The sequence below is a fragment of the Engraulis encrasicolus genome, chromosome 7, assembly GCF_034702125.1.
Source record: "Engraulis encrasicolus isolate BLACKSEA-1 chromosome 7, IST_EnEncr_1.0, whole genome shotgun sequence".
NCBI classification, from domain to species: domain Eukaryota; kingdom Metazoa; phylum Chordata; class Actinopteri; order Clupeiformes; family Engraulidae; genus Engraulis; species Engraulis encrasicolus.
In genome coordinates, this window is record NC_085863.1 from 49,741,197 (window position 1) to 49,768,807 (window position 27,611).

General features: G+C 44.3%; 1 protein-coding gene across 2 annotated transcripts in view; it reads right to left on the bottom strand.

Annotated features, from left to right (window-relative positions):
• Positions 1-18,452: 18,452 nt before the first annotated feature.
• Positions 18,453-27,611, bottom strand: part of slc34a1b (solute carrier family 34 member 1b) — a 16,912-nt gene continuing 7,753 nt past the window's right edge. Inside the window, exons 10-12 of one of the 2 annotated variants that reach the window (XM_063202621.1) lie at positions 27,191-27,307; positions 21,110-21,234; positions 18,453-20,098 (exon numbers count right to left, since the gene is read on the bottom strand). In XM_063202621.1, the coding sequence (XP_063058691.1) occupies positions 19,547-20,098; positions 21,110-21,234; positions 27,191-27,307 (794 nt within the window). In that variant the 3' untranslated portion in view covers positions 18,453-19,546. The remainder of the gene's footprint in view (positions 20,099-21,109; positions 21,235-27,190; positions 27,308-27,611) is intronic. The other variant, XM_063202622.1, reaches the window with a different exon arrangement.

A 27,611-nucleotide genomic window follows, 5' to 3' on the forward strand; every position in this document is an offset into this window, starting at 1 on the left:
CTGCACAGCCAGAAATGCTTTTCTTCGTTGTTACCCATTGCCCCTCTCCCTAAGCCTTATGTAGCAGATGTTTGTGAACATGTGTTATAATGCCATAACGTGCTAATGTGTGTTTGTATGTTGTCACTTTGTTTGTATGTCGTCAGTCTTGAGGCCCAAGGGGGGTATTGTATGTGTGGTTGTATGCATGTTGTCAAATTCTTTGGATGTCTTTAGCCTTGAGGCCCACTGTAATCAAGGGGGCAGTGTACGGAACATGGGACTTAATTAAGTTTATATGCCACAACACCCTGTGGCAGTCTGGTGAAATGTGTGCAATATTTCATATAAACATATAATCAGATGTCACCGCTAGAATTTAGAAATGTGGTAGGCCTACTTGCTGTGTGAAAAAGGTGCCCTGTGGTGAAAAGATCCTTTTTGCTAATAACCAATAGATGATGCTCATCGTGGCGGTGGTGATGGTGATGATGACAATGATGATGATGTTGATGATGATATAAGTCTGGATTTATAATCTGCCCTGGAGCATCTCAGTGAAATGAAACAGGCGTGTGTGTGTGTGTGTGTGTGTGTGTGTGTGTGTGTGTGTGTGTGTGTGTGTGTGTGTGTGTGTGTGTGTGTGTGTGTGTGTGTGTGTGTGTGTGTGTGTGTGTGTGTGTGTGTGTGTGTGTGTGGCTCAAGAGCCAAGATGAGGCTTAAATTGGTGCTGTGTGTGTGTGTGTGTGTGTGTGTGTGTGTGTGTGTGTGTGTGTGTGTGTGTGTGTGTGTGTGTGTGTGTGTGTGTGTGTGTGTGTGTGTGTGTGTGTGTGTGTGTGTGTGCGCGCACTTGTGTCTGTGTCTGTGTCTGTGTGTATGTGTCTGTGTGTATGTGTCTGTGTGTGCCTGTGTGTGTGTGCGTGTGTGCGTGTCTGTGTGTGTATGTGCATGTGCATGTGCATGTGCATGTGTGACATAGTGTGTGAGTGTGCGTGCAGGACAGCCGACAGGGGGGGACAAAGGGGTATATTGTCCCAGGCCCAGGTGGTATGGGGGCCCAGAATTGGTTCACTACATTGTGTGTATTGCGAGGGGGCCCCTTTCAGATGACTTTGTCCCGGGCCCGGCCAATGCTGTCAGCGGCCCTGTGTGTGTGTGTGTGTGTGTGTGTGTGTGTGTGTGTGTGTGTGTGTGTGTGTGTGTGTGTGTGTGTGTGTGTGTGTGTGTGTGTGTGTGTGCGTGTGTGAATAAGTGTGTGTATGTGTGTATGTGTGTGTACTGTATGTGTGTGTGTGCATGTGTGTTGGTGTGTATATGAAATATGAAATTGTCTTTGACAGAGCACTTTAACAGTGGCTAAAGTGTGGGACGTGGCCCAGCAGGGTGTGGACTCCTGAAACGCGGCTGAAGCGTGGTTGAGACATGGCTGAAGCGTGGTTGAGATGCGTCTGGGGCAAAGTTGAAGCTCCCCGTCCGTCCATCATGACCACCTGTCTCACAGCTCCTCCTACAGCGCCACAAATCACCATAGCAACCCCCCCCTACATATGCCATGTTGATTTAAGGCAGCCATGTTCCCATAATGCCGCTGCAGTGATCTGGAGAATATCCCTGATATATGACCAGGGCCGCTGACAGCTTTGGATGGGCCCAGGACAAAGTCATATGAAAGGCCCCCCCACCCAATACATACAATGTAATGAGAACCCAGCTCTGGGGGCCCTCTGTCCCAACTGTCCCCTTTGTCCCCTCCTGTCAGCTTCCCTGTCTCTGACCATTACTTAAGAAAAATGTACGGTGATTTTCATTGAGCTGCTGTGTGTTATCATTGTCCTTGATCTTAATGTTTGTAATGTTTGGCTGGATGTTACGCCCTGGACTTTATACCGTTAAAATACGTATGAAGGGTGATTTATTTTTGAAGTGATAGTCATTTAATATTGCGTATGCCCCAATGTGATATCGCGGAAGCCTGACAAGGCACTCAGACAACGATGCTTTACAGCATATATGTCATTTGAGCGAGTGACAGTAATTTCAAAACATAAAGCATTCGAGTCACTTTCGAATGGGATTTGCAGTCTTTGTGTAAATCCAGGGACGGTATCCAGCCACCAAGACAGACAACAGAAAGGTCATTTCCTTTACGGAATGATGCTTCATTCCAGATTATGCCGAAGGGGATGGTGGGCCACAATGCACAGGGCAGAAAAAGAGAAAGGACACACGAGTCAAGAAAAACATAAATAACAGCCAAGATGACAGATGCATTAGCTGCGGTTGCTTTATGTTCAGGTATAGATGCTGCGGGGCAACTTGCACTCGCTCTAACCTTGCAGCTCTTTCCATTCCTGATACACAGAAAAGAATGCAGTGTTAATTCAACACTTAAAGAGCCGATTTTAACATGTTCTCAAGTAGTCTTTCTCAACGGGGGCTGTACAGCCCCCAGGGGTCTTAGGGAGCAATTAGGGAGCAATTAGGGAGCAGTTGCAAATGGGGGGCAATAGTCTACTGTATATATTTTTTAACACTAAGGGGGCATTGGCAGGCTTTTGATGAGGTCAAAGGGATTTTTGTTCAAAAAAGGTTGAGAACCACAGTTTTAGAGTGTATTTGGTCCCAGAGTACCCGGTAAGTGTTGAATTAACTCTGCATGGTTGCTGTTTTTTTACCGTGCAGTGAGTGTCCATAAGGGTTATTGGTTAGAGCTTTGTCTCCTGTCAGTGGCCCTTGGGAGTTTCAATTTATCTGGCCATCGCTTATATCACTTATCACAGTTTTTCGAAAATAATAGAGGAAGACCAAGCGGGGAGGGGCCCAGACAGGTCAGAGAAAAGGAGACAGCTCAGACACAGGCAGGGAGTGAGCACATTGATTGTGCACATTGTTTGGGACCTCCTTTTTCCTGGTGAACAGGCTAAGTAACAGGCTACTGGCACACTGCCCTTTCACGCCTCTCCGCAGGCGGGGTTTAGTCAAAAGATGCTTGCACGCGGTTGGAGCAACCTCATATGAATGACATGACACTTCGACCACTCACGTTGAAGCTTTGTGACGTAGGACGTGTCGTCACGTAAGCGCCGCCAGGTCGGGAACCAAAACAGAACAACGTCCTTTAGAAAATCAACTTGAGGTATTTTGGATAACACCGCTAAAATTGCTGCTTCCATCCCGACGCATGATAACTCCTCGCACGCCGCCATTACTGTTGTGATTCAGGGAGGGGGCGGGCACAGCCGAACTACCCTGGGGGAGGGTGTTGCGTTCGATAAACGTCATACCCACTGAAATCCCTCCCTACGATCCTGATTCGTTGTGCTGCCCCGGTTATTTCGAAAACGGAGGAGGAGAGCGAATCACAGGTGTACCAGAAGGATTGTGTAGCCATGCCCCCTGGGCGTCAACACATAGCTTCTGGTTCACCAGGAAAGACCTCCTTGCCTTTTTATGAGGATCAACATGTCGTCGTTCACGATCTATAGATTGCCAGCAGGGCCACTGACAGCTATGGCCAGCTAAGTCATCTGAAAGGCCTCCCCATCCAAGACAATGTAATAAGAAGGCGCGACCCAAGCCTTTATGATGCCCTAGGCAAAATTTCATCCGGGGCCGCCATTCCACCACCTACCCAGCATCAGATGCTCCATAAGCTCCATTTACTTGCATGAGTGAGGGGTAGGAGCTAAGGACATAGGTAGGCTGCCTGTAGATCGTGTACCCATCATGCGCTGCACTTCTTGGAGCTAAATTTCTCAAACAGAAATCCATTTATCACAAAGGAATATCTTAGTTTCATTTCAAAACTATACTCCTCATTATAGGCTACTCTGCATTTTTTTTAGGGATTTTACAATTACAAGTGGTACATGTAAAATGACATTGTACCCACAGTCACTGAGGTGTCCCCCGATATATAATGGCTCCTGTTTCCATTGTGACAGTAAGTGGTACATGGGAAAGAAAAATAAAACTCGGGAAAATTATGGAGAGGTCATTTCTTCCTGAAACGTTGCTGCTCACGGGGGCCCCTGGTGGCATGGGGGCCCTAAGTCATCGCATAGTTCACTTATGCCTGGCCTTGATAATAAGGAGACAATGCCCCCCCCCTTCGGCCAGGGCCCCTGGTCTTTCTTTATTTGGTTGGTGTGCTTATGTGTTTCTTGAATAAGGAAGTGAACACAAGTACAATATGTGCTCATGAGTGAGGGAGAGGAGGCAATGAGGAAGGGATAAAGTTAATTTCATGGGAGCCAAATCCACACTGACACAGCTGTTTCACAACTGCTTTGGATTAATATGTCTTTCCCCTGTTTCAGTTATCCATATAATCACTGTTCTGTTTAATAATATTTTATAATGTGTTTATCTGTGGTTCTTTGTTGCACCTGAGGGGGGAAACAGTCAACCGAGCCCTTTTTATTTGGGGGGCAATGTAATAAATCCATTACACCACTTAGCTTCACTGCGTTATATATGGCAGAGGACATCGCAGCAACATAAGATTGCTTTTTTGGCCTCATCCTATATGTCAGACACAATAGCCCACCATAGATGTAGGCTATATGTTATGTAGCATAGCCTAAATTACCAATCCATAACAAATTCAATAACAAAACATATCTTTTTCCTCTCAGGAAATTGTAAAGGGGCACACGGCCCTGATGAAAGATGACCTGCGAGCCGATTAAATATTTATCCTCACCATCAGTTTTGTCTGGACACGAGGTAATTCACAGGGGGTGTGAGACATATCAAATTTATCTTTGTCAAGAGAGGAGGATAGAGAGACCAGGTGCCGCTGGCAGCTTTGGCTGCATGGGCCTGGGGAAAAACTCCTCTGAGAAGCACCCCCACTCAATACATACAATGTGATGCGGACCCAATTTTGGGGCCCCTCCTGATCCCTGGGCCCGGTACAACTGACCCCTTTGCCTCCTTCTGCCGGCTTCCCTGAGAGAGGCTTGATATTCCATTAAAGAGCTACACCAAAGCAGGGGACGACTGTAAGGCTAGACGGTCACGCTGCAGAGTTTATCAGAACTGATAGAAGCTCACTTGACTCTTGTGATGCGCAACACATTCACCCTCAGCCCTTGTCAGTCACATTTCAAAGAGAAAATGATATGGGGATGAGTTCCGCTGCTTCAGTTCAAACGTACAAAATGCTCTGCAACCACAGCAACACCTAAGAACTTTGTATTAGACATAAGACAGTCTTTATGGGAGTTTAAAGCATTCTAGCATTATATAATATACATCAAGGCTTTGTTGGGGGTGTGAAATTTGATCTGCTTTTGATACGGCAGGGTCAGTATCAGTCTGCATCTTTGGAAAGGACAGCCTCATGGTATTGGCTCTCTGCCAGCTTTTGATCTGAGATACGGCACCTAATAACACAATTTAATACTGTGGGTTCAATATCACGAAAGGAAAGGGAGGGAGAATGTGGACAATATTACAGTTTTTTCTTAAAGAGACACTCTGTGAGATTTTTAGTTGTTTATTTCCAGAATTCATGCTGCCCATTCACTAATGCTACCTTTTTCATGAATACTTAACACCACCATCAAATTCTAAGTATTTATTATGACTGGAAAATTGCACTTTTCATACATGAAAAGGGGGATCTTCTCCATGGTCCGCCATTTTGAATTTCCAAAAATAGCCATTTTTAGCTGCAAAAATGACTGTACTTGGACCATAGTAGAAAATATTAGTTTATTACCTGGTAGACTTTCATGTAAAGATCAAATTTGGCAATAGGCAACCCAGTTTCAATGAGCAGCATAGTTGCAGTACCTTTTTTGACCATTTCCTGCACAGTGTCCCTTTAAGGGAACAAACATTCTAAGGAATCTTTGCCGAATACTGTTGAATGTTGAGATTTCAGTGTCTGTTCCTGGAGGACTCCAAAATCCAGTATAACTGCAACTAGACAAGCATGGCCAGGGGATGTGAAATGGGAGAAACAAAACAGATCGATCACACAGGGAGGGAGGAGAGAGAGAGAGAGAGAGAGAGAGAGAGAGAGAGAGAGAGAGAGAGAGAGAGAGAGAGAGAGAGAGAGAGAGAGAGAGAGAGAGAGAGAGAGAGAAGAGAGATGGCGAGAGAAAGAGCTATCTCTGTGCTGTGTCCATTTGAGTGAGCAGTAAGTGCTCTTGTGGATGCCCATCGGCACGAGGCAAGATGGAGTATACGACTGGGCCTGCCGAGCTCTCCAGAATTTCAACTACACCTCAACCCCATTCACTCCTATGTAAAAAGCAGCGTGAAACACTGTTTTATCATGCATATGATATCACGCACTGTGTACGTTTTTTCCAAAGAAATTCTTTTCGCAAATGGGTGCCAAATGCTGTTGAAGGTTGAGATACCAGTGGCTGTTCCACTGAAAACAGACAACAAAACACAGATCGATCAGAGAGAGAGAGAGAGAGAGAGAGAGAGAGAGACTTGGATGAAGGGGGGCGGGGTGGAGGAGGAGAGAGAGACGTAGCCTATGTGAGCGCACATGGAGCCCACCGCTGCAGTCCTTCTCAAGGATGTATCCAGCAGTCCATCCAGAGAATACTGTACTGTAACGGGGCCTGCAGAGCTCTCCAGCATTTCAACTACACCTCATCCCTCATTTACTTCTATGTACAACCTACCCACATTCAAAAAGCAACTTGAAACACTGTTTTATCTTGCATGTGAAATAATGTGTGTGCGCGCGTGCTTGCGTGCCTGCGTGCCTGCGTGCCTGCGTGTATGTGTGTGTGTGTGCGTGTGTGCGTGATGGCATCCTGGTCGCTTTTTTTCACAAACCACCTTCTAACTTAGAGGGGCTTCAGGTAAATCAAAGCGTAACCAAAACACGGAGCTGGAAGATCAATTGGGGGAGTGGGAGTGTTAAATGTGTGTTTGAAGTCTTCTACTTCCCCTCTCCCCTGTGGGCCTCCAGTCAATGTTTTTTGCATGAGTGGAATGCCTTTGATAGAAATCTATATCACCATGTGATGAAGAGCAAGGGACACGTGTTTTTTCCCCTATAGCGAAGCAATCGCCACCACATTTCAACTCCAACAATGCAACGCAGATCGTTTATTTTTAATTTTTCAGTCATTCCTCAGCTTACAAGAGGAAAAACAGCAAAACATGTCGGGTGAAGTTGCATTTACTGTCAACATAAAAGAGGTCTGTTTGCCAGCAGTAGCACGGAAGCAGGTCATGCAAAATTCATGGGTGGATTGTGACTTTTGACATAGATTCCCCACAAATGCTAGCTTCCCTTATTTCAAATGCCTATGTTTAAAAAACGCCTGCATGAAGCAGCACCATACTGGTAAATTGTGGATAAAATATTAATAGCATATATTCATGGGGGAAAAAATCTGTCATCAGATATGACCTCTGAAAGGAGATATGGCCCTGAAAACATGAACTGTTTTCTCCTACCAAGCAAAAGCCGATCATAGCCTATATCATCTCATGTGCAAAGAGAGAAAAATCACGTTTACACCAGAGATCTGAGCGTGAGTGATCACAGTGGTGGGGTGTGTGTGCTGCTGAGGATCATTTTGCCCAGATATGGATCCATCATGAAAGCTATTGCGCCTGGCGACATGGGTCTCTTTTCTATCCTCTCCTACAACCAGGGACGTGCCAGGGGCAAATTTATCTGAAAAAAAAATATTGTCACAGGTTTCATTGTGTCTCTCAATGCCTGGAGGACTGGTCTTGGCCGAAAAAGCCCGGCCTGTTTTTTTGTCCCAGTCCAGCCCGGCCCCGGCCCCAGCCCCACACCCAGTCCCCTGCCTACAAACACTACACTCTCAGGTGCTTCTGTGAAATCAAATAAAAGGATACGGGTAAGCATGCCTATCTCTGGCTTCGATCCTCTGCTCTTCACTGGAGCTCTGATAGCATGCACTTTCCCCATATATCCCCGGCTGACTAGATTTTTCTCTTCCTCTATTTCTCTTTCTGACAACCCCCCTCAAACTACATTCATGGTGAATAGATTGTTAAGACGATGCTACGCAGGTGCCTGATATTTGTTCACTCCCCCATACATCCATAGTGAATGGATTCCTAAAAGGATGGTGGCTGGTATGGAGGTATTGCTGCACTACAGCTAAAGTGGAGCAAGATGCCTATCTGCTCCAGAGAGGGGGAGATACTGTATCTTGCCCCATGCCATCCAGACAGACTCATGATCACACACATGGACACTAGGGCTGTAACGATACACTCAACTCACGATTCGGTCCGTATCGCAATCTTTGACCTACGGTTCGATACTATCCTTGATTTTTTAATGTATCTTTGTAAAATGAATATTCTTTTTTCACATTGGCCAATTGTTTTCTGGACTGACAGAACTTTGAAAGGGCGTATCACGATACTACCTTCTTGCAACGTGATACAATATTGCAATTTTGTGCATGGCGATTTCTCGGTTCGAGTAGTTAAAGAGAAAACACGCACATCCGTCTCAAAAAATTGGGTGCAGGACCAACAAAAATACAATGAAAAAATTTAATGAAAAGTCCGCGACACCAAGCTCCCGTTGCTCTTTTTAATGTAACGTTTCGGGCAGCATGCCCTTCATCAGACAATACAAATACAATGAAACACCTTGTTTAAATACCCATGATCCCACAGATGGTTCAACCCCCCACCCAGGTGATCCCCATTGACATCAACCACCTGGATAAAGTGACGTGTGCAATATTAACCCCTTGAGGCAGTGCAATATTTACAATATATACAATTACATAGCAAAATTCAGAGAAAACCCAAGAATATATGACCACATTTAGGGATACATCAGATGGGGGCTCCATATAATCGTCATGCACATAGCCTTAATGGTAGACACAGAAGAGGAAGTCTCAATTCTATAATACATTATATACACACACATCACAGGCAAAAATCATTTAAGTAGAGCAAGACACTGACAACACAGAATACATATGTCCCACCAGGCAGCACCACATTGCAAAAAATTACAAAAAAAAAAAAGATTTCTCGGTTCGATACAATATCGTTACAGCCCTAATGGACACCCCCATGCAGTCTGGCCTATCATTGATGTGGAGAACACCCCCCACCTCGACATCTGCTTCATATACTCTCTGACTATCTGTCTCCATCTGTGAGTGAGTGTGTCCATTCATGATGGGGTCCTCATTTTCTTCATTCATCCTGCCGCTGCCAGATACACAGATAGTGTCTTTTTTAAGCACTTCAGGCATTCATACTACTGTATCTCATCAGCTCAGCAATGACTCCCCACATGCTGTGATGGCAATTCTCATTCCCGCTTGTAATCATCGAGAACATTGTGTTCTGGCTGTGGAAAATCTATTCGACAAGGAGAATTATTTTGATGGTTCATCCATCCTTCTCTTAAATAAGTTGTTTTTTGGGGGCGCTATGACGCAGCACCCAAAGCCCCCCACATTTGGGCTTGCATGCCCACCCACGGGGACCCTGATTCGAGTCCGTCCGGGGTCATCTCCCGATCCTACCCTGTCTCCCTGTCCCATTCGCTTCCTGTCAGCTACTTCAATATATATATATATATATTAAAAAAATTACTTGTTTTTTTAACATGCTCATTACATGGTCCTCCATTGTACTGGCCACAATTCCCAATAGCAAACAAAATGATATGCCATTCAAGCAAGTCTGAATTAACAGGAAATAGTTGTTGGAGCATGTGAACCGAGCCTAAATAAACTTTTATTATCTTGAACAGCTCATGGAAAATGAAATGCATAAAATTCACCAGCCTCTGAACATGAAATATTTTCTGCTGAGAGTTTACCTGCCAGCCAGTCAGCCTAGATGGTGTTTAAACTTCACTGGTGGGCAATTTCCATCCCTCACGTGAAGATCTGTGACCACCCTCGAACACACGTGTCGTGTCGTGTGTGTGACAGCACCTTTATGTAGAGTTGCTGGCAAGTGTGATCCCCAATGGCACACAGACAGCATGGCAGCGGAACACTCGCCCTGGGTAATTAGCGGGTGTGCTTCACACCACGTGCAGCAGCTCATTTTTTATCTCGAGTGGGCTGAGGACTGTACCATGGCAAAAGACATCAGCAAGGCGGTTACAGTTAAAGAATAACTTCTGTCAATTTCGACATGCAGTTGTAATGCTCACACTACCGTGGACTTGTCAATACCTGAGAATTGTTTTCTTCTTCGGCCTTTTCCGAGACCCTGGTCATTGTAATGGGGCAGAGTTTGTTTACATTTAAAAAAAAAAAAAACATCTTGATTTATTCCCAATTAACATCCAAAAGGTAATGCAACATCAGCAGACAACTGATAATATTTGGAGTAGGCCTATGTTAAGAAGATTTTTAATGTAAACAAAGTCTGCCCCCATTAGAATAGCTCAGATCTCGGAAAGGGCTGAGCCAAAAAATGCAGCATGATCGGGTACTGACAAGACAAGGGTAGCGCAGCGTAAGCAATACAACAGCATATTGAAATTGGCAGAAGTGCTGCTTTAACTAGGCTACCTTTCAATAAAGTCCCCTCATCACAATGGCAGCTGAACACTCGTCCTGGCTAATTAGCGGGTGTGCTTCACACCACGTGTGGCAGCTCATTTTTCATCTCGAGTGGGCTGAGGACTGTACCGTGGCAAAAGACATCAGCAAGGCAGTTACAGTTATAACTACCTTTCGATAAAGACCCCTCATCAACATTTTCTACAAAGCCTGCAGTTGTCAGCAGATGATGGGAGTTACAGCACACAGAGAAGAGTGCAGCTCAGTTAAAATGGAAAACAACCCCAACATGTCCTGGAAAATAATGTTTATTTTTGGGATATCTGCCTTTATTTGGGTAGGGCCGTAAATAAATACAAACAGGATGTGAGTGGGAAAGGAGGGAGATAAGGGCCAACAGAAGGTCAGATGTGAACTTCAGGTCCCCGTGGGCATTTTCACACATGCCCTGTGGGAGCTGCTTTTACTGCTACAGCAATAGCCATCGCCATCTCTCAAGGTAATGACCCCAAAAAAACAACATAGTGTAGTTTTAAAGATATGAATAAGAAACAAATGAAGATGCAAGAGTCTGCTTCAACCAGGATTTTTTTATCCCACTTTTTATCTGAAATGTCAAAGATCAGAGAAAAAAATCCTGGTTGGAGATGACTTTTTTCTTATTCATTAGTCTGATGAACTGAATTGGTCATGCTCCCAGGTCAAACGTTTGGCTGTGCGGGCTTTAACTGCATAAACCTGCTGTTACCAGAATGGTGATGACCAAGTCGTATAGTGCATTATTTAGGGCCCTGTGTTATGTCATAGTATTATGGTAGTTAACTTTTCAACGAATATTACAGCGTTCCACTGATGGAACAACGTGCATTATGGGGCTCTAGATTGTTTTAACTATTGCAAACAAAATGTCAAAACAAAAACAAAAACAACCTACTGTGAGAGTAGAACTTGTCCTGTAATTCAAAAATCAGTGATCCATGAGTCCACCTGGGCGGACGGTAGCATGCCAAGGACATAGTTAATGGTACAGGGAATCTGGACCGCATCATCTGCCACTGACCCATTACAAATCAACCATGCCGAACATGCGGCCCAGTTCTTAGACTTGGACCAGCGGAGCATGAGGCCAAAACTCATCCATCCCAAGAGGGGTGCCCTACCTCTCTGGGTCTTGTAGTGTATGTGTATACACTGCATTTTATGTTTGATAAAAATGGTAGTAGTTTATGTGTTTCAAAAGTTGTGTTTTATGTTGATCTGTGGCTCTTACCTTGATTTGGTGCACTCATGTGGATGTGTGTAAAGGGAGGGACTTCAAATAGGAAAGCACACATAGATGAGCTGAATAGGGCAGTCTGTTGATTTGTGTTCTTTATTTCATTAGCCAAATTAGTTCAATGAAAGAAAAAGGGTAACACTTTATTTTAGGGATACATCTATTAGCACTAATACATACAATGTTAATGCCTGCATAAGTAACTTGTAAGGCATGTACTAAGCAAATGCTAAGGCCTATTAGGTCCTTATACTAAAATTAAATTGGTGATAAATCCCTTATTGCGCATGAACAAGACATTTGCGAATACATGCCTAACAAATGCTTGATTTTGCATTGTACATGCCCTACAAGTTACTTATACAGGCACATTGCAAGTTTTAGTGCTAATAGATATTCCTAAAATAAAGTGTTACCAGAAAAAGGAATAAAAAAGGACAAAAATATTTGCATTCATTTATTTCGGGTAGACAATAGATCCAATCGAGTGTGGAAAAAAGCATAGAAACCTTATAGTAAAACTCAATCCACTGTGTTCCTACCTCCTGAGCCAGTGATTTTCCAGGGTCCTCATTAAAAGATCACACAACGGTCGACACATTGTACAAGTGACATCCTCTTCATCAGCGGTGTGGTGGTGAAGAGCTCCTCTTTGGATGGAGTGGCACTGTATGCAAATGTGAATAATTACATTTCGTTGAGAATTGCGTTTGGTTTGTGTGTGTAGATAGTAGATACATTTTGACAAGTTTTTTTTCCCCACCAGCCCTCTTTAAGAGGACATGGTAATTACAGATAAGACTCGGAACTTAAAAGCCTTGGCTACCGGATCCTGGATCCTGGAACCGGATCCGGATAGTCTGCAAAACCCCTATTATCCTGCCGGATCCGGAACCGGATCTTGGATCCTGTACATCTCTAGTTAATATAACACTCAAGAGTCAACCTCTTCTAGAGTGCATTTGGTCCCAGAGTACACTCTAAGTGTTGAATTAACACTACATGTATTATTATGTAAGGCAGAACGCCTTTGGTATGCCAATAACGTACTCCACAATGTGACGACAAGGCCTGATCAGTATCATTGTGAAGAAAATTGAAAAAGAGAGAGAAAAAAGCAAAACAGTAAAAACTCATGCATTTTAGAAAGCTGCTTGGTGTCAGGTCATGGAGAAAGCCCAATTGAAAAAAAAAACAATTGACAAAAAGATTGTGTTTCAGCTATGCTGTGATCACGATCCCCAAATACTAAACCACCAGAAGAGGATAACTACAGAGTGGGGGGCTTCGAAGACACAACAGAAACTGAAATGTGAGTCTTAAGCCGAGCTTAGATTTTCTCACACAACCTCCAAGACAGGGCCACTGATAGCTTTTTGAAAAACACAAAACCATCTCAAAGCCCCCTTCTGGCAGCTCCCCTGTCCTTGGGCCCAAGACAGCTGACCCCTTTGTCCCCCTCTGTCGGCTTCCCTGCTATTAGACAACACTGCTGAGACATGGGCAGGGCAACATTCATGTGCAATTGAATTCTCCATGATCCTGAAGGATAGAGATCCAGCGATGTAGAAGCAGAATGTAAAAAAGTGTTCCTGAGCCCTATTGAATTACCTCTCACTGCAAAGCCAGCAGACTCAGGCTGAAAAATAGGATTATTCTCCAATGCAAGTGTTGATATGAGCTTTGCTGGCATTGGGGTACTTCTTATCGGAGTACCTCCTGCAGAAAGTCATCTTGTCAGCCTTTGATAGGAAGAAATATACAGACGGAAAGCAAATACAAACATGAAAGCAACTTGTCTGAAGAGTGTATTCATACTGATATATTCATTCATGCTTCTCCATGAGTCTCCATTAGTGCTTTTTAAATTGGATGCAATTTGAGACTGTTTTAAGCTGTATGCTGTATTTGTTTATTTGTTTGATGATGTTGTTGTTGTTTGTCGTTTTGTGTGTGTGTGTGTGTGTGTGTGTGTGTGTGTGTGTGTGTGTGTGTGTGTGTGTGTGTGTGTGTGTGTGTGTGTGTGTGTGTGTGTGTGTGTGTGTGTGTGGGTATGACTATAGCATGTTCCTCTATCTGCCTGTGTGTGGGAGAAAGCTGGCTGGCTGGCTGGCTGGCTGGCTGCATACTGCACCGCCAATGTGACAGAGTCAGGAAGGCAGCGCACGCCTGGCACCCGGGGGAGCCGAAACACAGCGGTGGCACGGCACCTCTGATTCCCCCCGTGGCTCCTCTGAAGCCCCTCAGCCAGCAGATCCCGCACAGATGGAGCCCTGAGTGGCAACCTCATGACAACATCTCCCTCTCACTCTCACGTCTCGCCACCGCGCCAACATTGAGCCATTGGACTGTCAGTCAGTCAGCTGTGAAAACGCTTTTAACAACGATGTGCTCGAGCGAGTATTACAATTTCAAAGGGGTAAACCAAACGAAATGACAACAACAGAGAACGTAAACACTGCTGGGTGCGATGTGCAGGAGAGAGAGAGAGAGAGAGAGAGAGAGAGAGAGAGAGAGAGAGAGAGAGAGAGAGAGAGAGAGAGAGAGAGAGAGAGAGAGGGAGAGAGGGAGAGAGGGAGAGAGAGAGATTTTTGAGGGGAGTTCAAAGTGATACACACATCACGCGTCAAGCTGAGATGCGGAGGCATGAGATGAGCTGTGGCATCCATGTGATGTGTAAACTATTGGGGATAATCCACAAGACGCGCTCTGTTTTGGCAACAACTACTGTATGAGAGCTTTCCAGGTCACAAAATGATAGTGTAAAAACTAAATAGCTTACCAATATACAGAATACCTTCAAACTACCGTACACACATGGATAAACACAATCTTTCTTCTGCAACCCAGAGACTTTTTTAAAGAATTGTTTATTCCTGGACATAAAACCATACTGTTATATTATTCCATGTCCTTGCTGATGTCTTTTGCCACGGTGCAGTCCTCAGCCCACTCGAGATATAAAAATGAGCTGCTGCACGTGGTGTGAAGCACACTCTCTAATTAGCCAGGACGAGTGTTCAGCTGCCATGACATGTACAGCCAGGTGTATACCTTGTCAACCTTCTGTCTCATCCTCAGACACCACAGCGTATCCTCTGTGTTATATTATGTCATGTCTTATTATTCTGTCTGAAAGTGATGTTATCAAAATGAATCAGATAAAGAGGTATTCCAGAACAGGATGTCACTGACTGGTGGCTTCTGAGCCTTTTCAGTGGCTACATCTTATAGTGGCATCAGAATAAGTGGCATTACCTTTGACCTCCCCTGTTGCGGCAACAGGACAGGGCAAGCAAGTTGTTATTGTCTACGACCAAAGAAGGTGGAAGAGGTGGGAGATGAAAAAAAGCTGAAAGGTAAAAAAAAACTTGGTGGCTAGGTGGGAATATCCTTCACGTGACAAAAACATGACAAACTTACATGCCATGAAAAAATGTAGGCCTACATCTTTTCCATTCTAATGGTACTTTTGGTCATTCATGAAAAGATCCCACCAGTCTAGAGGGCCTTTAGTGATGCACTATGGCATTAGGCATGTAAGACTCTAAAGGTAAATGCAAGGTAACACACGCAGGCCAACCAACTCGCCTGCCAGGCCCCTGGAGCGTCGCAAGCACATGTCTTCCTTTGACAGCCAGTCAGAACTTTCTCCAAACTGGCTCTCATTCAAGTGCACAAGGTGGGTCGAAACCACCCAGACAGATACATTAAATACGACGGTCCAATGTACAGGTCCACAAAAGCCAGTACACCCAAAGGCCCACAGCCATTCTCTAAACAGCTCCCGAGCAGGCCAGCTCCAATGCCAGCAACAAATGCCCCGCATGCGAGGCCAGGGCCTCCTCCAGTGTTCACCTAATTCAGGGGAGCTCTTCAGAGGGTGGCCAGGACAGCACAGCTGTCCCCTGCCCTCTTTAGAGGAGTTATTCTCCTGTTTGTTCAGTAGGAAGGACTCTAAACGTGTCATTGCCATGGCAATAGCAAACATAACACTGTTGCTGTCTCCAAAAAGCAAAATGCATCATTAGAGACCCCTGCCACTGGACATTGACATAAACTGTTTGAGCTGCCGCCATCAGGCAGATGTTAAAAGGCTCTGCACAAGAACAAACAGGCTAAAAGACCGTTTTTATCCAAAAGCCATCTGCACACTATATTTTGCGCAGAGAACAGCATTGCAGACATTCATTGTTGTATGTGTTTATGGTTTGTCTGTGTCTGTTGTTCTAGTTATTTATTGCAGTTTTGTAGTCAGTGTTTTGGTGGGCCTACTGTCTTACACTGTTTTGAGTAGCTTTTAAGCACCGGGACTGGAGCATCTGCACTTACTGTAACTAATTTTGTTGTACCTGTACAATGGCAATAAAGACATACATTCATTAATTCATTCCGCAGGTGGCTCTCTTCAAGTGACTGTCTCAGTGAGCCTCTGACCTATCACCCTTGTAGGCCCAGTGACCCAGAGGTTAGCCGGCGCCCCTGTGTGATGTGAAGGTGTTAATCTGCTGTCTATTCTGAACGCACTATACCTAACAATTGCCCAGATCGTATTTCTACAAAACTGTGTAATATTACAGTATGTGGACATCAGCAGATGGCAATGCACACAGTTTGTTTAAAACTTGTTTAATCAACCTAATAAAACATCCAAGCAATACTGTCTACCATACATGGGTGTATCTCTGGTGCTCTCCGCTTATTCCAAAAGTAGTGTGAGGGATGCACACACATCCAGTAAAACAGGTGCTGGATCAAACAAAGACGCTTAAGTTGGAAAAATCTGCACATTGTTGCAGTGTGCAGATTTTTCATTCTTCTTTTACGCTCTTCACTAAGTCCTCCTGAAGTCTAGGGTTGTGCCCAAGGTCATGTAGTTGTAAGGAGAGATGAGTGCCCGACAGTAGGCGGGGCCCAATGACAGCACCTCCAACTCTGCAAGTCGGGGAGGGAGCGAGTAGACCAACGGCAGTGGGCTGATTCTAAGCGCTCCATCACATCACATCACACCGGCCTACTAATCCATTGCCTGATACATTAATCTTGTTCTCACAGCTGTGTTTGCAACTGTCAAACATCAAACATCCTCAAAATGGACTCGTGGGAAATGACTCATGGCGGGCCGGGTGCAACAGTACCTGTGTGTCAAAATGTGGTGTACGAGTGTGGGAAAAAAAATCTATTTATTACCATGTTTGTTTTGGACAAGCACCAACCTGTGACCTTTCCTCAATGCTTGATATGCAGATTTATTACAGGGAACCGAGACTCATATTTTAGACAGGCGGAATGAGATGATGCTTGTTCATTTTGTTGTTCCTGATTGGAGACTGATTTCATTTTGTACTTACCGAACTCAAAACACAAATAAGTACAACAATATTATCTATAGGCCTATTCTTGTGGAATGTGAAGCATTTGTTTTTATTTTGTTTTACTGATAGCCTACATAACATAATGTATAGCTATAAACTAAGCTAGTTGCCTAGTTGTTGTAAATTATGGATGCCTAATGTTAAGTACATACAGGAGCACATGATTCACAGGAGCACACAATTCACACTTGTGCAGATATGCATACATACATGCTCTTAAATGTCTAAGTAGAGTAGGCAGGGAAGCCAACGGGGTGGAAAAAGAGGTCAGTTGTACTGGGCCCAGGGAGAGAGGAGGCCCATAATTGGGACCTCATTGTATGTATTGGATGCAGGGGGCCGTTTCAGTTGACTTTGTCCTGAACCCGGACAAAGCTGTCAGCAGCCCTGAGGTATACGTCTTTACAGAGCCCACCCACACACATAACCCATGCTCCATCAACAATCACTGAAGGTCCTTATACATCAAAGCACTTCTTTACCTTACAATGAACACGTCCGTGGATCAGTCTGTGTTATGCAAGGCCATGTTTCAGAGCCATCAGTATAAAGTGTTTGTTGTATCTGGTCATTTTATCGTGTAAAGCCCACATGGTCGCCATATTATTAAATAGGCTACTGAAAACTCCTTAGCTCATAAATCATTTTCATCCATATTGTTACTCATTTGTTACCTCTTTGTTCTCAGCAAGAAACCAATGCGTTGATGTAAGAGTCATGCACATAATCAGTAATTGCCATTGCAGCTTTAAGATGAAAAGTTTTCTGATGAAGCAGTCATTGTATCCACAGCCATGTAATTATTTCACTGCAAAAACATGCTTTGCTGAGTATACGTAGTTCCATCTCCATGTGCCCAGAGGGGTGGTTAATAAGTTCACACACAGGACAGAGAGAGAGAAGGGGCAGAGGCGGACTTTCCATTAGGCAAACCTAGGCAAGTGCCTAGGGCCCCGACCAAATCTGTCCGTCATAGGGGCCCCAACTGTCACACCAGTTGCAGTAAACACACAAAAGTATAGGCTTTGTCACTTATGCAAAGTAATTGGAGATATATATGACTCAAAACACTAAAATTGCTTCAAAACACTGAATTGTATGTCTATATATAATGTATTTTACTGGGCCCCGTGTTGATATTTCGCCTAGGGCCCCAAAATGGCTAGATCCGCCCCTGAGAAGGGGATGGGGGATGGGGGGTGCAAGAAAATGATCCACTCTAATTGGACATTCTTTTTCTGTGGAGGGATATTGCCTCCTTTGAGAACGTCTTTGAGAATAAAGGCTTACAGTATAATGCCTCTATAGACCAGTGCTAACACTGCTCGCATGGTAAAGAGAAACGGACCTCGTGATAAATAAATGACCAAAGAGATTTCAATGAACACAACTTTTACAAAGGGTTCCATTTTCAAGACAAAACCGAATTATGAAGACACTTCAATACATAGGCCTACATTGATTTTGAACCATACACATAATAGTCAAAAGAGTTTCGTTGTAGGACTTGTTTCTGAAGCCCATTTGAAGTCCAGTTGTCTACAACTAAGCTCTTAATAAAGATGACCTGGATGAATGAGAATCTTCATAGACAAGCAGAAAATGGAATCCTAAGACGTAGGCTCACCATGTCGTGGACCATGGATGGAGGATGCCTGCATACAACATAAGAAACATCACATGTCATCAATACAAAGTGGCACAAGGCAGAATTTATGCCTCGGATGTTATCGGATGGATGATGAATAGTATGCGCTTCCTCCAACAGCGTGACATGAATAAGACAAAAGTGAAGCCTCTGCTCAAACCTCAAACTAAATAGTCTAGTTCATAGTCATGGCCAGGGAAGCCGACAGGGGGGACAAACGGATATGTTGTCCCGGGCCCAGGGAGATAGGGGCCCCAGAATTGAGTCCCAATTACATTATATGCATTGGGTGAGGGGCCCTTTCAGATGACTTTGTCCTGGGCCCAGCCAAATTTGTCAGCGGCCCTGGTCATGGCAAAAAGTCATTTTTAAAACTCCTTATTTACAGGGATTTCTGTTTATCAGACACGGACTTTTTGTTTTTACTTTTTTCGTGTTACACAAGTATGAAGTGCCCATGTGGCTTCAAAACCTCATGAATGTTTTAGTCCTATGTGTATCTCCTATCTGACTGATGTATGCACTTCAGACTTGTGTATGTGCTGCATAGCACAGTCAGGTCAGTGTGTTGCCAGAGAGAATACAGAAAGAGGAAGAAAGCAAAAAAATTAATGTAAAAGAAGAAGAAGAAGAAGAAGAAGAAGAAGAAGAAGAAGAAGAAGAAGAAGAAGAAGAAGAAGAAGGTAAAAAGAAGAAGAAGAAGAAGGTAAAAAGAAGAGTAGAATGTCAATTATCTTTTGTGTTGCCTCATCTAAAGTCGAGTGCTCCTGCCATCTTCTATCGTCTGGCTGCTGTTCACTTGACTGAGAGAAATCATCACAGGATTGTCAATCAGTTCTCCAGCCTCCAGCAATTTCACAGTGGACAACTGGGGCAAGACTGGGGCAAGGTGTCCCCGCTGGCTGCTTCTGATCTTGGTGCATCTGAGTGCCACTCTGGTGATGACGGCGTCCAGGGGCTGCAGGGAACGCATCCACAGCGGCAGGAACGTCCAGCTCCGCAGCTTCACGGGCAGGCACTGCGGCCTGCGGGCCTGGAGCAGGTTCACCACGGCGACAAATACCACGACGACGACAAAGGGGACGCCCGTGCCCACCATGACCCGCCAACCCGCCATGGACAGGGCGAAGACCAGGGAGGGCAGCAGGAGGAAGCACAGGAGCAGGTAGAGGACGGCGAACCAGCGGTACTCGGCGGTCTGCTCCCCCAGGAACCTGGCCATGCGGATGGGGAAGCGGGTGACAGGTACGGGGTACCACATTAAGATGCCCAGGACGTTGAAAAAGAAATGACATAGGGCAACCTACAGTCAAGGAGGCAGCAGAGACAGGAGACACAAATTAGTTTTTTGGTGTGAAAGAACAGTGGCAGGGTTCAGAGAGAGAGTAAAAGTTCTTCTGCCACATGAGACAGGTTTCAGATATTCATTGAACCATCTGATCTCATAACTGCTCCAGCATGACAGTCAGGATTGGTTGGATCCGGCCAATTAAGAAAACTTTCTTGGCACCATTTCCCAGAAATTGTGTCGTGTCGATGTCTGCCATTTCTGAACATGGAGTGGAGGAGTGGAGAAGGCCAATATAATTTACCTTCCTGGTAAATCAAACTAAAATGGAGGCCTGAGAGAGCCCCAACCAACTTATGAAGGTCCATTTTGAAACTTGGAGACACAAAAGTTCAATTTTGACCATCAACACTAGATTAGCCTTTTCTGAGCAGAAATTGGCTTCGACGTAATCCTTTTCTGCTGTTATTAAAATGTCCCCAGGGGTCCAAACCTTCAGACAGGAAATGACCTAATTATCAGAGAACAGGCAGAATGAAATTACGGTTTCATCAAAATGGCGTGAAAAAAAAAACACAGGTAGAGGTTTCATTTCTGTCCTCAGAAAGTAGAAGCAATGTCCAGCTTTTGGTCCAACCATTTTCTAAACCATATAATCTGGATAGGCTACACACCCAGACAATCAAATGGATAACATACGTATCTGGACATTTTATGCTAATCAAAATCAGATTACACCATTCCATTCAAACCGGAACTGATTAAAAAAGTGCAAATGAAAGATGGCCATGCAACAGTGCTTTGTTAATTCAACTCTATTCAGAGAGCATATTACCCCGCCGATATAGTGTTACTTCAACTCTTTGGGTGTTGAAATAGCACTTAGATTTAATTTAACACTGTTATAGAACATAGCTGTGCAGTGTTGAGAGTTGAATTAACACTAAATCGAAGGGGACCATAATGTACTCTCAGTGTAGTGTTGAATGTACACTGCATTTTACTGTGGAAACCAAGGAGTATCACCTGAAAGGCTGCCACGAGTCTGTCCCCTGGGCTAGCGAGGGCCGCTAGTATGGCCGTGGTGGTGGTGCCAATGTTGGACCCGAGAGTTAATGGGTAAGCACGCTCCAGGCTTATCACGCCAAGACCTGCAACACAGTTAAAGGGCAAGACCTTTTTTTTGCAATCGGATCCTTATTTATAGTGTTAAATATCGCATTCTACACACCGATGGTAGTTTTGGGACATTAGAAGCACTCCTGGAGATATTAGGTTTGGTGATATTGATGATAGTCATGAAAAGCCATGTGTACAGGCAAGTAAATGTAGGGACTAAATATTGCATTCTACACACCGATGGTAGTTTTGGGACATTAGAAGCACTCCTGGAGAGATATTAGGTTTAGTGATATTGATGATAGCCATGAAAAGCCATGTGTACAGGCAAGTAAATGTAGGCACTAAATACGTTTACTAGGGTGACCAGACGTCCGGTTTTCCCCGGACATGTCCTACTTTTGAGACCTAAAAAAATGTGCGGGGGGAATTTTAGAAATGTCCGGGATTTTGTTGGACTGCCTGAAATATAGACCTAATTCATCTGCATTATAATGTTCATTCCGTTCCATTTGACTCCACTGCATATTTCTCTCTACTGTTCGCAAATTAGTCACGCCCGAAAGAAGTAGGGGAAAGAAGTAGGGGACAAGCCAGTGCGCCCCATGTTTACAAGCGAAAGCGCATCTGTCCGCCGGTTCTACGGACGGCAATGCCGATAGAAACGCAAATACGCGTTCGCGGTGGAGTTGAAAAAAAAATCCCGCGTGTGAAGCCAGATATGAAGGTAATCTAACACAGGAGTATGCCTAGTAGTAACACCACCAAATCCATCATTTAGGGAGGTACAAGTTTTGTTACACCTTGTCCCAAGACTTAGCCTAAAAAATCTTTCATGATCTGACATTTCCAAGTTATTTGCAAAAGCAATTTCTCGGAGCTAGAAGGACTCATTCTTGAGTTAAGAAATTAAGCTACTTCTTCATCATTTTTTTCTTCTGTCTATTGCCTTTGCAGTTATTGATAACGATGTATGGGTTATCTTATTAATGGTAGGTAAAACTCCAGTTCCTCTCTTAATGGCTGCAGTGCCCATTGCTAATCTCTGAGTGAGCACCATGCCACTACAAATAGCCTATCTAAATAGGCCTAATGGATGACAGTGGAGGGGTAAATTGTGAGGTGTCTTATAAACATAGCCTAATGCCTAAGCCTAAAGCCATATGTAGCCTAATAGAACTTCATTATCAATTCAGTTGAAAACCACAAATGTTGTGTTTTTTATATTTAGTTTCCAATGTTATATAGCCTAATGCTGTTCATCTTTGTGAGGAATGGCTGAGATGGGCCTACATGATGGTGAATCTATTTTTAAAAACCTAATGCAGAAATTAGAATAGGCCTATGAAATTGAGCTGCATTGTTATGCTGTTAAGCTACTCCAATATAGGTGTTAGGCCTACTATCTAGGATTGTAACAAAGGCACACTCTGCATCATATGATCACACAAATTATGTGATAGGCCTATAGGCGTAACTGAAGAGATTTTAATTGTCATTTATGGTAGACAAATGAATGTGCATGCCAAAAAGTTCGAGTGGCTTTTAAACAAATGACCATTTTGGATGCGTTGATACTTTATATGCCTACCATCATACCTCATACCCATATATACTTTCATGCCTGTGGATACACAGATACACCGATGACATACACCGATGACACAGATGACCGATGACATACACCGATGACCCCCCCCCCCCCCAAAAAAAAAGTGTCCTCCTTTTTACAAATCCAAATCTGGCCACCCTAACGTTTACATTTCACTACATGAGCAGTACTATTGTCAAACTGGCATTACATGTTCCGCCATAGCTGTAGCCATAAGGCATGCAGGGCATTGTACAGGGCAATGGACTGTCAATTATTTTGGCCTGGCCCTTATGCCGCTATAGCTGACCTTTCCGAGTCAGATTTAAATACTCTTTTTGGCTTTTGTGGTCAAAATAGCTGGTAATACATGGCAAAAAAGACATTTTCACGGGCTCAGTGACTGGCGATTTTGGCTGAAAATGCCCTGCGTGATTGTTTTGCCAAGCCCAGCCCTTTGTATGCTCAGGATGGGTTTAAACGTTCAAATTGATAGTAGTAAAAAATGATGCCTTTTTCATCTTAATAAATATGTTTTTGTTGTTCAAGTGCTGTCATCATCAGATGGTCTATAAAGCAATACTAATGTGTATCAGAATGATAAACAAACATTCAAATGAAATGCAATGGTTCAGTTGCATGCAGTTTCATCAGTCCCTGATTTCCCTCTCAATGTGTTGCTTCAGTCCAATTCCAGTTCTTCATGCAGTTTCAGATGTGATATATATTCCTTTCATTCACTGAAAGGTTAACAGCACAGCGTCTCTCCACAGAAGCTGTTGGAACATTACCCTATGATAGCATCTGGGAAGGACCCGAGGGATCTAAAAACTTGTCGAAGTTGCGCACACTTGAGAATCGCACGTCTCTCTCAGATGCGCATATGCCATCTACCCCCGTCTTTTGAGACTGTGTATCTGAAATTGCCTCTCTCTTTTTTGGGCAATTTCATGCATGAGATGGCCCTTTTCTGTCAACAGCTCTATTGAGTGCTGAGGACACTTTCCTCTGATCAGTTTTTGAAAGCAGGATTGGCAGTTTTGGCAGACATGGGGATGGAGTTTGAGCCGCTCTTCACCTGAGAGAAATGTGTGATATAGTGATTCATTAAAAGCCAAATGTTTTTCTCCTCTGCTCTAAGGCTTAGTCCCTCTGCAAAATTAGTCCGTCCATATTAGCATGACTCCATAAGGTTTACTGTACGTCTTAGTGGACAGGCGTAATGGCCTCTCGATTTACGGGCCCATCTACATGCGGATTAGCAGCACAGTGACAGTTGTCAAGTGCTGTAAAATGACAGGATGGATCTTGCATATCTGGCCAGCCTATATTGGTTCCTCATTTAGAGCGGCAGCTCTGTGTGCTCTGTATGTTTCCAGGCAATTTGAAAAGCAGGCTTTCCCCACTCTCGGCCCTGACTAACATGGACGTCAAAGACGGTTCGCTTTAAACCTCAGGGATTAGAGAGAACTCCCGATTCCCATGTAATTAGCATTGCAATTGTCAGCGGGGCTGAACTGAAATTCACGGACTGGACTGCACAGTTAATTATTACAAATCATGGAATGCAAATGTATTCCCCTCCTCAGCTAGCATGCGGGGGATTTACAGTGAACCGGTCGAAGTCATGGGATGGATAAAAGGGGAACCTTGAGCAGGTCAATTATACTCCCTCCACTGTAGGCATGTTAGCTGCATGGCCAAGGACACACATATACATGTATATTCCAATCATCCTGAAGGTTGGGTGCAGGGTGAATCACTAAACACCTAATGCAGTGCACAACAAAGACACGAGACATCCGGCATGCCAATCACGCAGGCCGAATGTGATCTGACGCTTGTTCGTGACTGTGGTGGTGAGGCGTGATGAGGCGTGAGAGAGCGGTGAAGTCAGTGCGGTTAAACAATGCATGGCAACGCTAAAAGATTAACTGCCATCGTCCAAGAGCACATTTTCCAGTCCCTTTGGCACTGCACAGGAGATGTCAGCAGGGGCGGAGATATAGGGAGGGCAAGCAGGACATTTGCCCCAGGGCCCAGGGCCCTCCTGTGTTGGTGGTGGGGGCCCTATTGTGACCAGGGCAGGCCTTATGGAGGGCCCTATAAGTGTCTTGCCCTGGGGCCCCATGTGCAATTGTTCCGCCACTGGATATCAGAGTGGGTATTTGCCATTTCCAATCCTCTCCAACATGACCCCCCCAACCCCACACCGCCCCTCCTCCACACACAAACACACACACACACACACACACACACACACACACACACACACACACATACACACACACACATATATACAGTGGCGTAACTATCGGTAAGCAGGGACTGCAGTTGCTTACGGGCCCACAAGTTCTCAGGGGCCCCTTTGCGGACGCCTAGTGGGCCCCCAGTGGGCCCCCATTGGTACTGGGGACTAGAATGTCTCTGCACACGCAGAAAATTCCCCTGTAACTCTTGTAATTAACAGATGTTGACCGGACCGTATTTATATCACAACAGATGCCACCGTCCAACATGATGGTGTGCCGTTTAAACACGACACCAATGGCAAAGCCATGCTACTATTAATACTGTGCTAATAACTGTGTTTAGTTCATTAGACGGTTCTTTAAAAATACAGTCATATAATATGTTTCAAACTGCAATAAATATCTTAACAATACGGTGTATTTGAGTCTTTTATTTTTTTACATTACGACTTGGAATTATGGGTTATGGGTTATGATGAACTGATTGAACATGTTACGTAGCCTACGTAACGTGCGTGCATACAGGAAGAACTTTGGTGCAACGTGCAAGACGTCACATCACGTTAGACATAGAAGAAATCTGATCATATTATCTAAACTTTAACAATGTGTTGGCGACGATGGATAACAAAAAGAAGCACCGGAGCGGATTTCAAAAAAGAAAATGGAAAGAGGAGCTGCTGGAAGAACTGAAAAAAACTTCCGAAAATAAACTCCTTTCAAAGAGCCGCAGAGGGAAAGGTGGACGTTGTTCCTGCTAGCTACAGTGAAGATTGCGACCAAGAAGAGAACTATGGACAGAGGGGGGCTGTGAAAGTATCTAGCCCCCTTGTTGTGCTAGAAGCAGGGGTCTGACTCTGACAGTGACAGCTCGTTTACAGAAGATGACAACCTGGCCGGCTCAACACCGACGAGGGAGCACCCAACTGATATGGGACATTTCCCCGACAGCCTTGATGCAGACGTGAAAAGGGGAAAGGACAAGCAAAATAATGTCAGCACGCCACATATCCAGCTTGCTAGCCGCGGTGCGTGTGTTGAACTGTGGATTTAAGTCAAGTGGAATAATTGCGAGAAGCCCTGAGATCAAGACAGCGTTTTATGGTAAGGTAAGGACATTTAGCTATTAATTTTGCCGCCCGTGGCATAATGAGTTGGGTTTATTTTGCCTGGTGCGATTGTTGTCACAAGCCTGAAGATGTCACAAGCCCGTTTTGAAGTGTGTTTGGCTAAATGTTATAGCGCTATGTAGACGGACTCGGATGTTGTAACATTCTTTTTTCTAATTTCGTGCGCTTTAAATCTGTACCTGTGCTCGTCATGTTCTGCTTTTACATGTCTTCATGAAGACTTTGGAAAATCTCCATATATGGCATTTCAATGCAGATATGCCAAAACGACAGAGGAGTAGGCTACTACACATTCGTTGAAGGAAGGGGTGGTGCTTGAAAAGATATCGGTTGTAGTTATGCATTTGCGTGAATGTTTCACATACATTTCAGACACAAGCTTGCAGCTAGTGTCAATGTATTTGAATGATTAGTACTGTGCCTAGCAATGACTGCATATCTATCTGAAAGACTAACAATTAGTCTCTTGAGTTTCATTTTGGCAACATAGGAGGACTATAGTTTTAGTGGGTTCCTGGATTGGTCTGTCGCGCGTCTGTGTGGTCACTTTGCAGGTGTAAAGTGAACGTTTTAAATGCACTCAAATACACTGAGGTTTGGCTCGTCTGATTTTTTCGGGGTTTTATGATTACTGCCTACGTCTGCCGTCACCTAGGCCTACGTGTTTTCGTGGATGTGTAGCGGTATACCAAATGTGTTTTCATTGACATGCATGGTGTGCCGTCAGCATGTTTTTGTTTATGTGGTGATGCGCTGTCATCAAATTTCCGTTCAAGGTGCGCTGTCACCATTTTTCTGTGTGTGATGTGTGATCAATACTACTAAGAAGTGCATAATTTTATGTTCCTTTATGTGACCTTTATCACGTGTTGTACTTTATATGGGGCCCACACAGATAATGTTGCTTACGGGCCTATTGCTGTGTCGTTACGCCACTGCATATATATATACACACACAGAGAGACATACAGTACGTGCACGATTTCTTTCTTTCTTTCTTTCCTCTGTGACTCACCTATGAGGGGCGTGATGGCGGAGGTGAAGACAGAGCTACTCTGCACCACAAAGGTCATCCCAGCTCCCACCAGGATGGCCAGGTACCCAGTGCACCAGGCGAAGGGCCAGGGGAAATCTATAGGTGTGGACAATAGGAGGCAGACAGAGGCATGCAAACAGACAGACAGTGTATGAAAGTGTGCTATTCAAATGCGTTTGCTATTGCTATTACTATCAAAGAGGTCTGGGGGGTATTCCAAAATAAGTTAAGTAAACCAAGTTAAGTTACTCCAAGAGGTGCAGGTAATTCAGGTAAATAAAAGCGCCATAAATCCTCATTTTCTTCATGGCTGTTAGGTATATGTACTCTGAGCCGATTTTACAATAGGGACAGGCAGTTGCCTAGGGCCCGACCAAATTGGTCCGTTGTAGGGGGCCTC